This window comes from Cyprinodon variegatus, unplaced genomic scaffold (genome assembly GCF_000732505.1).
Source record: "Cyprinodon variegatus isolate N-32 unplaced genomic scaffold, C_variegatus-1.0 Scaffold285, whole genome shotgun sequence".
Taxonomy (NCBI): Eukaryota; Metazoa; Chordata; class Actinopteri; order Cyprinodontiformes; family Cyprinodontidae; genus Cyprinodon; species Cyprinodon variegatus.
Genome location: NW_015150738.1, coordinates 367180 through 382048, shown reverse-complemented (window position 1 = coordinate 382048; position 14869 = coordinate 367180). Strand labels below are relative to the sequence as shown.

General features: G+C 36.1%; 1 protein-coding gene across 4 annotated transcripts; it reads left to right on the top strand.

Annotated features, from left to right (window-relative positions):
* Positions 1-4839: 4839 nt before the first annotated feature.
* btbd10 (BTB (POZ) domain containing 10) lies at positions 4840-13382 on the top strand. 4 transcript variants are annotated; one of them, XM_015383475.1, is made up of 9 exons: positions 4847-4989; positions 5367-5516; positions 7632-7828; positions 8080-8392; positions 8532-8634; positions 9492-9612; positions 10900-11097; positions 11182-11292; positions 12353-13382. In XM_015383475.1, exons 2-9 carry the CDS (start codon positions 5416-5418, stop codon positions 12682-12684), a joined length of 1476 nt encoding a protein of 491 aa, XP_015238961.1. In that variant the 5' UTR covers positions 4847-4989; positions 5367-5415; the 3' UTR covers positions 12685-13382. The 4 variants fall into 4 exon arrangements, with proteins under 4 accessions (XP_015238963.1, XP_015238961.1, XP_015238962.1 ...); XM_015383476.1 differs by having other exon boundaries at positions 7635-7828; positions 12353-13381; XM_015383477.1 differs by lacking the exon at positions 5367-5516 and having other exon boundaries at positions 4840-4989; positions 7635-7828; positions 12353-13381.
* Positions 13383-14869: the final 1487 nt, after the last annotated feature.

The window sequence follows — 14869 nt, the reverse complement described above, 5'->3', positions numbered from 1 at the left end:
CCTAATGCACCTTGTGACACCCTGACAAGGTTATCCACAACCCATGTATCACACAAATGTGATGCCAAGCATTTCGAAGGAGGTTAACTGTATGTTTTTCAAATGCCCAGTCATCCCAGCGTGATTGATGTCCTGAGCGAATCTACAGATGGGACTGCAGTGAGAATCAACACTCAGCCTTGCCCCACTGATTCCTTCTAGAAGGCCATATATGGTGGAAAGATGCTCGACGTTTGCTTCAATTTAACAATTTAACTTAATGTTACTTGATCTTTACTTCAACTAAAGACACATAATTTAGGCTCAAAACCGATTAAAATAAATAAGGTTCCAAACATAATTTACTGATTTAAAACACCATTAACGGGAAGCGTAAGAAACTTTGGTTATTAGATTTACTTCTCACAGGCAGAGCAGCCATTCTCCAAAACACCAATGTCTGCACCCTCTGAGGACTAATTGTAGTTTAAATTGAGGGGCTTTGCTTCAGTTTCATAAGGATGGCTGAGTTGAACCCCCCCTTGACCTCTTGCATGCTTCATGAGATGGACCATAAAAGTAATTGCTTTGCTAATAAATTTAGTATGACAGTCGCAGCCATTTCAAAGAGTATATGTTTTCACTGCAATCCCACTGCATGAGGCATGTCCAATCAAAATATATACTCACCACCAGCGACAACAAAGTGCATCATGTTAGAAGTATCACAGTAAAAGTCAGATTGTCCAGCATTGTGGAAGAAACCACCCAACTTTAAATAAAAGATGCTTCAACAAATGGCGGCCCTTAGCTGAGGTGTTGAAAGATGAGTTGGTTGTGAATTGTGGTGGAGGAGGTGTCATTGCAGATGCCTGCTCCCACTGATGCATTTGAAAAGTGACATCATCATCATCAGTGAAATTTGCTCATTGATGATCGGGGAGGGTGACCGTGTATATAAAGAAGAGACGCCCTTCGCTCAAGAAAGTGATCAACAAGTTTGACTTCTCTCAGATCGAACAGGCCTGGTATTTATAAAACAGACGATTTTTTTACTTTATGAGGACAGAAAATCTGGTAAGAGAGTTTGACTGTGTATAGATATTTTAAATTTAACTTTGCATGACATGATCCAAATACATATTGCACTGAGAATGGACTAAAATAATTTCCTAACCGATTAATTGAATTTCTTTTTTTTCAGTAAAGCAAATGTCTGCATTAAAGTATTTGGAAACACTGGCTGTAATCCTTCTATTTACCAATATCCTTACAGAGGCATATGTACTAAGGTAATCAATTATTTTAGTATGAATCTTAATTCTGTTTTTATTAAGAACTTTGAATATAGATTTTTGGATAAACTAAGAATGACATTTTTACATGCAATTAATATAAGCTATGTATTAAAAAGAGTGTCATCTTTTTTCCATTTTTTTTTTTTTTTACAGAAAAAGATCCATCAGTGAGGTGCAGTTTATGCACAATGTCCAGGAACACAAGCAAGTTGGAGAAAGACAGGACTGGCTCCAGGAAAAGCTGAAAAAAATTGTCCTTGCCAGCCCTAAACCGAAATATGCCAAACTAGGAAACTTAAAAAGTCTTCCACCAGAAAGTGTTTCCAGGCCAAACACGTGAAAAACCTAAGTAATTTTCAGTTTGTATAAATATTTTATTAACCAAAAGCTTCGCTCCTCACAGCTAAGCTATCTATTTTTTTATTTGACGTGTTTTATTTTTATGCTAACTTATATTTTTTTTATATTTAAAATTTGTAAACATTTTTAATGCTTTTTTTATTTTATATTTGACTTTCTTTTACTCACATTTAGAGAGAATATGATTAAGCATTTCATCTAGCCACGATTAATTCCCTTCAAAACTTTTTTTTTGTTGTTTTTTTTGTATCTTTAAATGTTAAAGGACCAACAGGTTTTTCTACAAATCCTGAATCTATCATGTTAGCAAAGAGAAGGACTCTGAGAAGGACTATTTAAATGACACAATTTTAACTAGAAAAAACATTACTTTATCAAACAGCCATACTGTTTTGTTATTGTTGCTGTTTTTCTTACACTTTGTATTGGATTGTTGGTTTTCTTCAACTTTTTTCTGGAGCTGTTTTCACTCAAATGGATTTCTCTTCAGTTTACTTTGGTATTAATATGAAATCCCTACTTTAAATTCTGTCCCTAAACGCTGGTCAACCTTTACCAGCCCTTTTGGTAACTGCTTTGATGTGATCGAATTGCCTTGCGTTTGTTGTATAGGCATTCTAACTGCTATACACAGGTAAAATTCATCAAAGTGTTTTATGGTCATAAAGACAGTGTCTGTATATAATTAACTTTTGCCTTTCCCTACAGTTTCATTCTTTGAGTGGATCTGCATTAGTCTTTAAATTGACCTAAACTTCTTTTTATTATTTGCAAATTGTGTATGAACTGAACCTTAGAGTGCAACATATATTTTTAATATAACTGTACATACAAACAGTGAAATGTCCTTCATAAAGCAAAGCTTACAATATTTTCTCTTCTGACTTTTCACTGTAACTCTGGTTGAGCACCTATCTATTACGATGTTGGTGTTTTTTAAGCTTTTCTTTAATACGTGTTTAAAAATAAAAAAAATAAATGTAGCGACCATCAAATTGCCTCTAACTTTGGTCGCTTCTGGGTGCAAGAAATCCAGGTCCTAACGCATTCAAAAGGCAATGTCCTGAGTGGGATAAGTTTGGGAACACTCCCATTTATTTTGCACACACTGAATACTGAATGCAATCCAGATTACTGGGTGGCGGTCTATGGCAGCATGCAAAGGAAATTGTCATATTGATCCATATGTGGATATAATGAAGCAAACCCGTATTTAACAGAGAATGGTTAAAAAAAAACCTGTGACCTCACCACACCCTTCACTTACTGCAGTTACCTTGACACTTAAATAGATTTCACCCACAGCGCCACCAGTGTTAGAGCAAAAATATAGGTCAGAGAAACAATTCATGTACAAACAAAAATACCGCCACCTAACCAAACCCATATACTGAAACTAAATAAAATAGACCCAAACTATGCTCTAACGCAGGACTACAGGACTACTATAATAGGGCAAAGAATGAATTAGAAGGGTAAAAATTATCTTTAGGGTTTTGTTTGAAATATAGCTTTCAGGAGTTTTAAGTTTATTCCTTTTTCATTCCTAGTTTTGTATCTGTATTTATACAGCTTACTTACTTTTAATCATGTTATTTCTATCAACCAATCAATCAACAGCAAACTTTTATAATGCACTTTGTATGCCAAAGTGCTGAACAGGTTCGCTAAAAAATAACAAATAAACAACATAACATAAACAAAATACATCTATATTAAAACTATAGAATAAAAGTAATTAAAACCAAAATATTTTTTTTAGTAAAACTAGATTAATGCAACTGCTTATAGACAGATACATGGACTTAATTTAAATGAAAAGCTCAGTAAAAAAATGCACAAGTAAGTTTTATTTGTTAAATTTAATCAGTTACATTTACTGGAGTATATTCTATAAAAAGGCTTTCTGAAGTTGTGTTCTCATACCATACTTTTTACTTAAGTAATACTCTTGTAGAAGTATTATTACTATTACTTGAGTAAAATGTTTGGTTACTGCACCCAACCCACTATTAGTAATTTGGGCAAGTCAGATAAAAGGGGAGAATAAAGTAAACAGTTGATATTCTAGTTAGAGATTCTTTATCGTTTCCTGATATATATGCTTTGTCTACTGGAAAGATTAGTTTTAAGCTTATGTTGAGGTTGAGTTTGAATTTTTTAAATCAAAAATTGAGGTTGAGTTTTTTGATTTAGAAAAGTGTTTCTTCTGTCCTAGATTTTTCTTTTGTTCTCATATTATTTGTGTTTTACTTTGAAATCAGAATCAGATCAGAATCAGAAATACTCTAATAATCCCAGAGGGAAATTACTTTTGTTACACGCTCCAGTTACAGTTTTATATAATATATACACACATCCAACTACACAATATAATAAAGATAAAAAATAAGAATAAAAAGAGATAAAATATATACACATGTAGCTCTTCTGTATATATATATGTATATCTATGCATATAACACAGTTTGCACATAGCTATGTCTGATTAAATACATTTTCAACATTAAATCACATGTTCCATGATCCAGCAATAACTCAGTAATAGCCATTCTCCGAAAAACATTTTTACTTTTACCTGAGTAATTTCTTGGAAGACTACTTTCTATTTTTACTTGAGTAATACAAATGACAAAGATAATTCTACTATTACTTGAGAAACATGTTTGGGAACTCTTTTAAACAGAGATAGGCAGGGCTTTGGAATAAATTATGGCATTGGGAATTTACACACTTTTGAGTTGCTACTATTGTCATTGTTTTTATCTATTAGATATAGACTTTAATACTGAACTCTTGCTAATCTTTTTTTCCCCCTCTAGTGCACATTATTTACTTCCTGCTGAAAGTAGAAAGCATTAAGTTTTTTTACGTTCAACAAACGTGCACCACTGAAAACAGCAAAATACTTTAAAAAAAATGTCATGGCAAATAATACGAGAAATTGTAATCCATTTAAAACCCCATCCGATCATCGAATTTAGGGTAAATAAATCATGCCTTTCCGTTTGGCAATATTATGGGTTCTTAACCTATCGCGAGATCTCCCGGGAGTTGTTCTTCATTTCATTGCCTTTTAAGAAAACGGTTGATATCCCTGTTGTACTTTTACAAAAACATTTAGGTAATTTCAAAGAAAGGTTTATGATCTGTGAAAGCGTTTACACACACAGAAAAAACGACTGCTGAGACTTCGCAGCAGAGCTAATGCGCCGCACCGTTTGCGTTAGGACGTCAAGGCGTCAACGGTTGTCACGTCTTACGTCATCTGAGTGAGTGTTTTGAAAGGGATGGTTTGCTATGGAGCTACCATGAAGCTACAGGGATTATAGCGGAAACCAAAGCAAGATAGGTGTGTATTTGTGTAGTTTGTGTTTTCATTTTAGAATATCAAATCACATATTTGGGTATTTTTATTTAAATGTGCTTTTGATAGTCTTATCGAAGACAGTGGATTAAAACTATTGTAACGTACGGCTAACAAAGCAAGCTAATGTTAGCATGCTAAGTATTTAGCACAACCGTAGGCTGAGTCAGCCAAAGAAACGTTTTTTTCTACAGTTTATTCCCAGATTGTTTCCTTTAAGCATATATTGAAACAGAGTTTCGTTTTTAGACAACAGCTATTCGTTTAAACGTAATTCTGTAATGTAGTTGAGGGTTTTCTAGCGGCTGTCACTGACAGGGGGAGTGAACTGACTTGTTGATTTTTACCCATTACGGCTGTAGAGATAATGAACGGTGAAAGATCCAGACCAGACTCTCCCCTGTTCGGGTGATGGCAACACGTCTGCAGTCATATGACAGTAACTCTAGTGACACGGAAAACTGGGAACGCTTAGCGACGAACCGACCTCGCAAACTCTGCAAACATTCGAGGTGAGCCCCGTTGGAAAATCTTAAAAGATATTTTCTAAAACTATAAAATGAGTTAGAAACAGGTTAACTCGAAAATATGGGAAAGCCACACATCTGTCCAATTATTCTGTGGATCAAGATAAATGTGAATATATCTTATATTTATCAGATAACTAGGAACATTTTTGTAATTTATTTTTGTCTCATTTCAAGTAGATGTAAATTTTCTAGAATATCAATCATCTTTCAATATGATCAAACTTTGCTTGGTTCTGTAGAGGGTATAATCTACTAAAACGATTTCCTTCATCTAAGTTTTGGGCAGAGAGACCTTATTATTAGGTGTTTAAGATAATGGGTTGTGGTATAGAAAGCAGAGAAAATTGCAAATAATCAAACACGTGTTCTAAATCTAAATCAGAGATTTTTGTGTTAGTATTGGGTAACAAATTTGGGATTTGCCACTTTGTTAATTGAAATAATGCAAAGTCATTCCTTTGTGCAACAACATATTGCTCAACTTACAGGAATAAAATACCAGCTTTTCAACTTTAATTTGTTTAAATGTTCTTTTTTCTCATTACCTTGTGCTTGTTTACTTTGTCATCTCGATTAAGTTTTAAGCCTGAGATGTGTTTGATTGTAGGACAATAGGGTATATCATTATAAGGGTTTTACTTGTCTCAGTTCTGTGGTTTAACCCATGTATGGTTCACTATCATTGTGCATACTCAGTGCATAATTTTTTTTGTGTTTTTTTGTTTTGTTTTGTTTACATTGAGACTTGTGTAGCATTTGTTTTAATTGTGTTTTATCGTGTGAATGGAGGAGAATAAAGCAATATCAACTCCAAGTATCTGCCTCAAAATCCAACACATATCAGAGATCGGTCGGACTAATGTCAAAATGAGTATTGGCATGGACCTTAATAAGAAACTGTACCGGTTGATCTCTTTTTCTCTTTAATTCTTTTTACCATAACCATTTTTAATAGGCTTCATTTGTTGATCCCTCATGGGTTAAAAAAAACTCAATCTTAGGGAGAGGAAGTAAAATGTGTTCTGGGAAAAGTACTGGATAGCCTTTGGGTATTTCTTTAGTCTCTCTGTAATTTGAACATTTCAGAATGTGGTTGGTCCAGTTGTTTGGGTGCTTTCCTATATTCTACCTGAGGGCTCTTGTGAAAGCCTGTCTGTGAAAGCATACATTGCTGGTTTTAAAATAACATTTACAACTACTTAAAATTAGACATATTTAAACTCTGGTGCTTCTATATTTTAAATTAATGGCTATAGTGGGAAGTAGGTAGTTTTGTCCTTTTTCCCTGAAACACTTCTTTTCTTAGATTGTTCTGTTCTGGACATGTACAGGTACAGTATGCAAGAGCCAAGTCAAAGCTTAAAATCGCCTCCCTCACCAAGAAGGCACAGCAGAAAATGTACTTCCGGCAGCAGCTCAAGAATTTGCGTTTGCAAATACAATGATGGTGCAGTTGTACTCTGCAATCATTTAGTTCATCCTCTCCTCAATCCCCCATATGGTACGCCGCTGCCACATCCACAAACAAGGACATGCGGCATATAATATAATTTATATATAATTCGCTCTGCGGAGAAAGTCATTGGGTGCAGTCTTTCTTTTAAAGAACTGCATTCCTCAATGACTCAAAAGTAAGCTGGATAAATTGTAGCTGATCCATCCCAACAGACTGTTTCAGAGTCTCCTCTCTGGCAGGACGCTGCAGTCAATCAAGACCATAACCTTTTACCACAATAACAGCTTCTTACATCTGCATTTAGCTTCATTAACAAGCACTGGGTCCCCCTTTGACACTGTCTTGCTGCAAATAATACAAATACCCTGGCATGTGTAAATATTATACAGTTTAGGTTCATATTTTTGTTATTGTATATTCTTAAGATCTACCATGGGCTCTAGATCTGCAAAAACCTGCACTATTTCTCCTTTTTTCATAACATTCCTATAGAACTTGTATTTGTATATTCCATACTCTGTTTCCAAATATGTTTAAATAAGATACATTCCTGTCTATGTGTAATACCTTGCCATCGAGCAAATTCTTCCTTGTAAAACACTGCTGGCAAATTTTTATTTTTTATTTTTATTTTTTTAAAGCAGCAGTCAGACCACAGCTTCTCGAGTGGAGGCAGAACAGAGGAAGATGAGCCTTCATGGTGCCAGTGGGGGTTGCGACCGCTCACGTGACCGCCGTCGTTCCAGTGATCGTTCTAGGGACTCCTCACATGAGAGGGAAGGGCAACTAACCCCCTGCATTCGGAACCTTACCTCACCCACACGGCAACACAACAGTGGTGAGCAGGCATGGAGAGTGAAATTAATGTCTGTTGGATGGTCATGAATAGGTTCTCCAGCTTCTTTCAGTTACTGGATTTCAACAGTTGACATTTTGCTTGGTGTTTTATAACATTTATGTTAAATATACAAACTAGCAAATATTGGCAGTTTTATTTTTTAATAACCTGTTTAGAGCCAGATTCTTACAGTATAGTATATCCAACATGTAAAAATTTGTTCTGACTTTGTCAATGCTCTATTTGTCTAGATCGTGAGAGAGATGGTCCTTCTTCGAGGCCCAGTAGTCCAAGGCCTCAGAGAGTCTCACCCAGTGGTTCCAGCAGCAGCGGAGTTGTGAGCAGTCGCAACAGTAGCTTGTCCAGCTCTGACGGAACCTTCAAAAGTTTGGGAGCAGGAGAAATGGTTTTTGTCTATGACAATCCTAAGGAGGGGGGAGCGAACCCCCCCATTGGAAACCGAAACACAAGAACCTCAGAGAGAGTCACTCTGATTGTCGACAACACGCGCTTTGTAGTAGATCCTTCTGTCTTCACTGCACAACCCAACACAATGTTGGGCAGGTACAAAACACTTTAATTCTTATTGTAGCATTTCAATTAAACTGACCCAATGATCTAAAATTGAGTGCTTATTTTTTTAAACTTTTTTTGCATATGTTGTTTTTTATTTTATTTCAAAATCTGACGTTCTTTGTTTCAGGATGTTTGGGTCTGGAAGGGACCATAATTTTACAAGACCCAATGAAAAGGGCGAGTATGAGGTCGCTGAGGGCATCAGCTCAACAGTTTTCCGAGCAATTCTGGTCAGTTGCCACCCAATGTTTTCTACTTTTTAGTTTGAAATATTTTTGGCTAAGCCAGAGCATAATGCAGCATAGAATTAAAATTGTTCTGAAGCCAAAACCAAGTCCGCTTTAAGATAACATTACTATTTTCATAATTACAGTGGTATAACGGGGCTGTTTAATTGTAACAGCTTTACCAGTTTATGAGTGACTAAAATAACTAGTGTGTGTTGGTGTTAGGAACATGCAGTGATCTCAGGAATGAATCTGAGAGAGAAAGCTTAAAGGTGTAAACAAAAAGCTTTCCTTTTACAACAGCTAAACAGAGAGCAGAAAGGGTGTGATTCAATTTTTCTAAAAGGATACATGTGTTTCTTATTAGATTTTCATGGTTTCATAAGATCTCATCACAGTTTAGAAGTCATGATTTTATCAAATATTTTCAAGTATAAGGCCCTTAAGTACAAAAATTAATGCTGTTAAAGCCAAACACCCAGTTATTTTTACTTCATCCCACCTTTCTGGAGCCTGATCCTGGGTGGAGAGCGGTGGAGATAAAAGGAAAAAGGCTGCATAACTCTGCTTTTAGCTCTAGCCATGGCATCAAATTAAGTTATATAATTTTGTCACGCACTTCATTGATGATTAACGTTCTGTTCCTTGTAACTGGATGTTGCCTTCTAAGAAGCCACCTGGTTTCAGTTCAAAGTTTGTAACTTGTTCTCTCAGGTGTAAAATACACAACCAAAGACAGATGCTGTTTCCACGTTAATCTTTAAATTGCCATAATTTAAGCTGTTGATTTGTTTTCTGAGGTAACGGCTCCACTGTGTTTGAAATTGCTGTCTTCTTTTTTATTTCTATCTAATTGACAGGATTACTACAAATCTGGGATAATCCGTTGTCCAGATGGAATCTCCATCCCTGAGTTGCGGGAGGCGTGTGACTATCTATGCATCTCCTTCGACTATAGTACCATCAAATGCAGAGACCTCAGTGAGTTATCGCACCAATGTTGAAGTTTTTACAGTGGCACATTAAGGAATGCAGCTTTAGAACAGCAGTGTAGCTAAAAGTCTTAAATCTTATCAATTAAAGAGTTCTCTTGGGACGAATTATTTAGAGATAGACTTACTTTGGGAGAAAATCATTTTCAGAAAATTGATAATGACTTTTTTTGGTTTGGTTAAGTCAGCCAGGAGAAGGTCAGCTAAAGCTCTGCTGCCTTCATTGTGGCTGATGGTGCCCTTTGTTCATTTCTTTTAAACTGCAGATTCATGCTTTTGACAGCTGCTGCAGAACTGCACTGGGAAAAGGCTGCTTGTCCTGTTGGCACGTTTTTGGTAGCATTAGATTTATTGTAGTCTCTTCAAACAACTTATTGGTACCGATTTGGCTCTTATAACACAACTAGTGTATAAATTTTTATACTCTCATTTATCCTCTAGGTCAAGGTGAAAAACAGGCATATCTAACTGAAATGATCAAAGCAAGTTTAAAGTTGAAATATTTTATTTCTAGTATTTTGAGATTTCTTTTATCTCTATGTAAAATAATTTAAAGGGGTCATAGAATGCAAAACCGAGTTTACATTGTGATAGATGAATAACAATAGTTCAGTGGGTGAAATGGACGTACAGAGAAGTTCAAACCCCACCGACACCTCCTTTCTGTGCAAATCTCATTATTCTAATTTTCCACCATAATACGGGTGAATCCAAACGAAGCCCCGGAGCAGACGGCTCGGTTCAAATGCCCGGTGTGTTTCGAGTACATGCTGCATTGTAGTCGACCGAAATCCCAGACGATTTTGAAATCCCCCCCGCACTTTTTTTTAGGTATGAAAAGTAGGACAAGAGGACGTCTGGTCACCCTACCATATCAACAATTTGATGTTTTAGTGAGTGCGTGCTTGTCGCTATGATGCGTCTTTGCTCGGCAGCTTCGCTCATTGTAAACCAACCAATCAGCGCACAGCCATTAATGTAGGACTGAAAAAAACTGTTAAAATAATAAACCAATTTGTTTTATTGCTTTTTTTTTGACAGATGATCATTTTTATTATAGCCACAAACAACTTTAATATATCATAATCAGTATAAATAAATCTTGAAAATATTTATTTATTGCTTTTTCTAAGCTTTAGCCTCCATAAATTCTTTCTAAGAAAGCAGGCTGCGTATGACCTCAAAGCCCTTATTAATGATCAATCTTTGTGTGGATTTACTGCTTAAGTATGAGAAAGACGGTCATAATAATTTTAATTCCATCCTTCCTTTCCAGGTGCCCTGATGCATGAGCTCTCCAATGATGGGGCTCGACATCAGTTTGAATTTTACCTCGAAGAAATGGTTCTGCCTTTAATGGTGGCCAGTGCTCAGAGTGGAGAGAGGGAATGTCACATTGTAGTTCTTACAGATGATGATGTGGTGGACTGGGATGTTGAGTATCCACCACAAATGGGCGAGGAGTATTCACAGAGTAAGTCTTAGTAAGACTTTACATCTTATATACAAAACAGATGTGTTGAAAAAGCTTCTAATAACATATTTGTTCTTTTTGCAGTTATTTACAGCACAAAACTTTACAGATTCTTCAAGTATATCGAGAACCGAGACGTTGCCAAATCTGTTTTAAAGGAGAGGGGGCTAAAGAAAATAAGGCTGGGTATTGAAGGTACGCTGAACTCTCCAGGGCGAGATTTTTTTTTTTATTTACAAGTAAAGTGAGGTTTTGAGAAATGTTGACCTTAGTTTAAGAGATTGACTTGATAATTATTAGAAACCACACTGAACGTTTTTCTTGTAACAATTATTTGTTTCATAACCAAAATAATTGTCAGAATTTGGAGCAAACCTTTGTCATCATCTTTTGTGCCACCTCATCAGTGTGTCCCACTGCTCTTAGGCTGTGATCCCAGGGTTTCATAAAATGTTAGTAGGTTAAGATTAAGGGAAAAGTTTACAATCAGCAGAGGGCAGCAGAGAGCAGAATCCCAATTCAGAACACCCTAGCCTTTCTTAATCCCATTTACTTAACTAGGTAATTTTAAACCAGTGGTCTCCAATCCAAATCTTTAAGGGCTGGTGTGTGCAATGTTTAGATATGTCCATTGCTCTACACAGCTGAATCAAATGGCTAGATTGTCAACCATGCAGAGCTCTGCGTTTGTTGAAGCAGATTTGCATCTAAAAATGGCAGGGCGCTTCTTTGCCTCATTTCTTCTGTCCCTCAATCTTTGCATTATCATCACTAATTGTTTTATCTCACCTCGTTCCTTCTGACATTTCTTCCTATTCATCTTTTTTCTCCAGTCTTTTATATTCTTTCCTGCTTGCTTTCTTTACTTATATTTAGATTTCCTTCCCCTCTGTCTTTTCCTGTTTTGGTCCTTTCCAAAGCCCTCGTCTCTATTCCTCATTCTGTCTCTCCCAATTTATTCTTTCTTTTATATTCTTGCATCTTCATTCCTTCCTTTCCTACTTTAAATGCAGTCCTCTGTTGTGTCCCTGTTTTCTTTCTTTGTTCAGTTCCTTAGTTACATTTCCGTTCACGTTTAACATTTAAGCCTTTACCACTGTATTGACGTTTTATATTTTACAAAGAATGATGATTGTAGAGTCTTCATGGAATTTTCTCTCTAAAATGATAGGAATCCTGTGATAAGGGACTGTTTGACAAGTTGAGATCAAAATGGGTTTACCTGAAGTAATAAATAGATATACTGTGTCAACAGGTTACCCAACTTATAAAGAGAAAGTGAAGAAGCGTCCAGGGGGTCGCCCAGAGGTGATATACAACTATGTTCAGAGGCCCTTCATCCGCATGTCCTGGGAAAAGGAAGAGGGTAAAAGCCGACATGTAGACTTTCAGTGTGTAAAGTCCAAGTCCATTACCAACCTGGCAGCAGCAGCTGCAGATATTCCCCAAGACCAGCTGGTTGTGATGCACCCTGGCCCACAAGTGGATGAACTGGACATCCTACCCAATCACCCACCCAGTGGGAATCACTACAGCAACAACTACAGCAACGAGCCTGATCCTGATGCACCTTCACCTGCTGTCTGAGGATTGTGATCCTCTCTCAATGCCTCTGCCCCTCTCTTACTCCTCTAGTCTTTTCCCAGCATGCTGCAGCATGGAGCTCCAGGGGCACCATAACCATATTGCCTTGACACCTCCTTTGCAGCCTTAGAGCCTCAAAGAACCTGGATGATGGTAGAAAAAGAAACACAAGTAAACTGAGACGGGTACAAGAAAGAGTTTACTATGGTTTTCATTTTGTTTGTTTTTTTTACTTGACCAAAGGAATTTACTTTTTTTTGGAAACCAATCTGTAAAAAACACTTAGTATTGATATTATTGTTATTATATTATTTACACTTTTCTTATTCAGTACTTCAATTAGGTGAATTTGGCTGAGTACTGTTGTGGTGTCATTGTTTTTTCGGGTTTGTTTTTAGTTTCATTCTTTTTGAGTGGCCTCCTAAATGTGCTTTGAAGGGAAGACCTGTGAAAGGAGAAAAATCAATCCAACTGGCAACGGAAATAATCAGACATAACCATTTAGTGTCATGATCTCCAGCTGAATTCCTCGCCATGGGAAATGTAGTCACTGGCTGGATTTGATATGTGATGTTACGCTCCTCTCGCAGCAAAGATATTCAGAAGAACACAGGCTGTTTTGGTCAGAATTTGTTTGTGCTGAGCTTGAATTTGTTGTTTAAACTGACTCATGAAATAAAAGTGAAATATAAACATTCTGTATATGTTTAAGCATTAGTACAAAATGGCTTTCTTGTCTAAATATTTATTTCACAGGGCCTACAATATTTCGGATAGATTTTGATACCCTTTTCAATCCAGCTTGGTGATGACTGCAATCCACTAGACCTGAAGTCCTTCCATTCAACCTAATCTTATTCTCCTATACTGGCTCTTCTCAAACTTTGATTTTGCTAACAGAAGAAGGATTTGGGTAGAATGTTGAGATTAATTTGAACTTACATCTGCAAGGAATATGCTAAAATTTGAGGTTAACCATAGCAACACTATAACTGCAGCCCATCTGTGTTTTATTTAACTAACTGACCAATGGTGCATGTAATCAGGTAATCTAGCACAGAAATCCCCAATTTATGAAGCTATTTATCTCTCCATCTACTCCCTAATTCTAAAGTTGTTGGGATGTAAACAAGTTGAGAATTGTTGGAATGTATGGGGCCACTATCTTGTCAACACATCCTTTCAAATACCTTTTTCTCTTTAGCATAAAGTAACATCGCAATTAATGTTGTGAGCAATTCAAACTTAACCATGACCCCTGGTATGAGACACCCAGCACCATAGTGAGACAAACCTCACTATATTATGTCTGAACAACCTTTTTACACAATATATTGTGATATAGAAAAAAAAAGCTGCTTGATGTTTAATGGACAATTCTGCACTTGTTTTTATTTTTTCTGGCAATAAACTGCTTTTATAGGTAATTACAGGTAATACTGAATTAGCCCAGAGCTGATTGTTGGTTAAATTTAAGCTGTTTTTCCATTTGTTTCATTGGTTCTTTCCTATTTTCTCACTGGCCCTTTTAAGAAATGTTCCAAATTTAAAGTAATTGAGAAAGTTTTTACCTGAGTAGAAAACCATCTTCTACACTTCATGTCCAATCCACTTTTCAATAAGGGCAAGATGTGTTCTTTGGATCATTATTTCATAATCAAATATGGTCAGCATAACATTTATGTCTTATCCATAAATAGGAGATTGTTTAAAGAGTGAAGGATTTACTGGTTGATATAGCCATTTAGATTAACGATTTATCTACAGTGAGTCTGCAGCATGCATGTCATGTCTCTGGTCTTTTATATGACTACCTAATGGTAAATACTTTACAATATATATATGAAGGGTAATTTATGTCTATGGAAAACTGATTGATGTGGGTTTTTGGTACTGAATCTATTTTTATACTAAACCTAACTTTAGATTTAATGCAAAAAAAGAACAAACTAAATTCCTTTGATTGAATATCTGAAAAATATCTAAGTTACCAGTTACATTATTAAAGGACTTTGTTGCATGTCTGCATGGTTTTACATTAACCTGGGGTTTCTCTATTAACAGCACGGCTTCCTGTTCGTTAAACAAAATCTCCTTTTCTGCTTTCATGAAAAGTTTAAACACTATTTTGGGATTCAGCTTTTACATGAACTCTTTACAGCAAGATAAGAAGACTAAGCCTAACAAT

Coding starts and splice junctions, on each gene's coding strand:
- btbd10 (XM_015383475.1), top strand. CDS start 5,416: ATGGCAACACGTCTGCAGTCATATGACAGTAACTCTAGTGACACGGAA. Junction 9,613..10,899: donor CATCAAATGCAGAGACCTCA/GTGAGTTATCGC, acceptor CTTCCTTTCCAG/GTGCCCTGATGCATGAGCTC. Junction 11,098..11,181: donor GGGCGAGGAGTATTCACAGA/GTAAGTCTTAGT, acceptor TTCTTTTTGCAG/TTATTTACAGCACAAAACTT.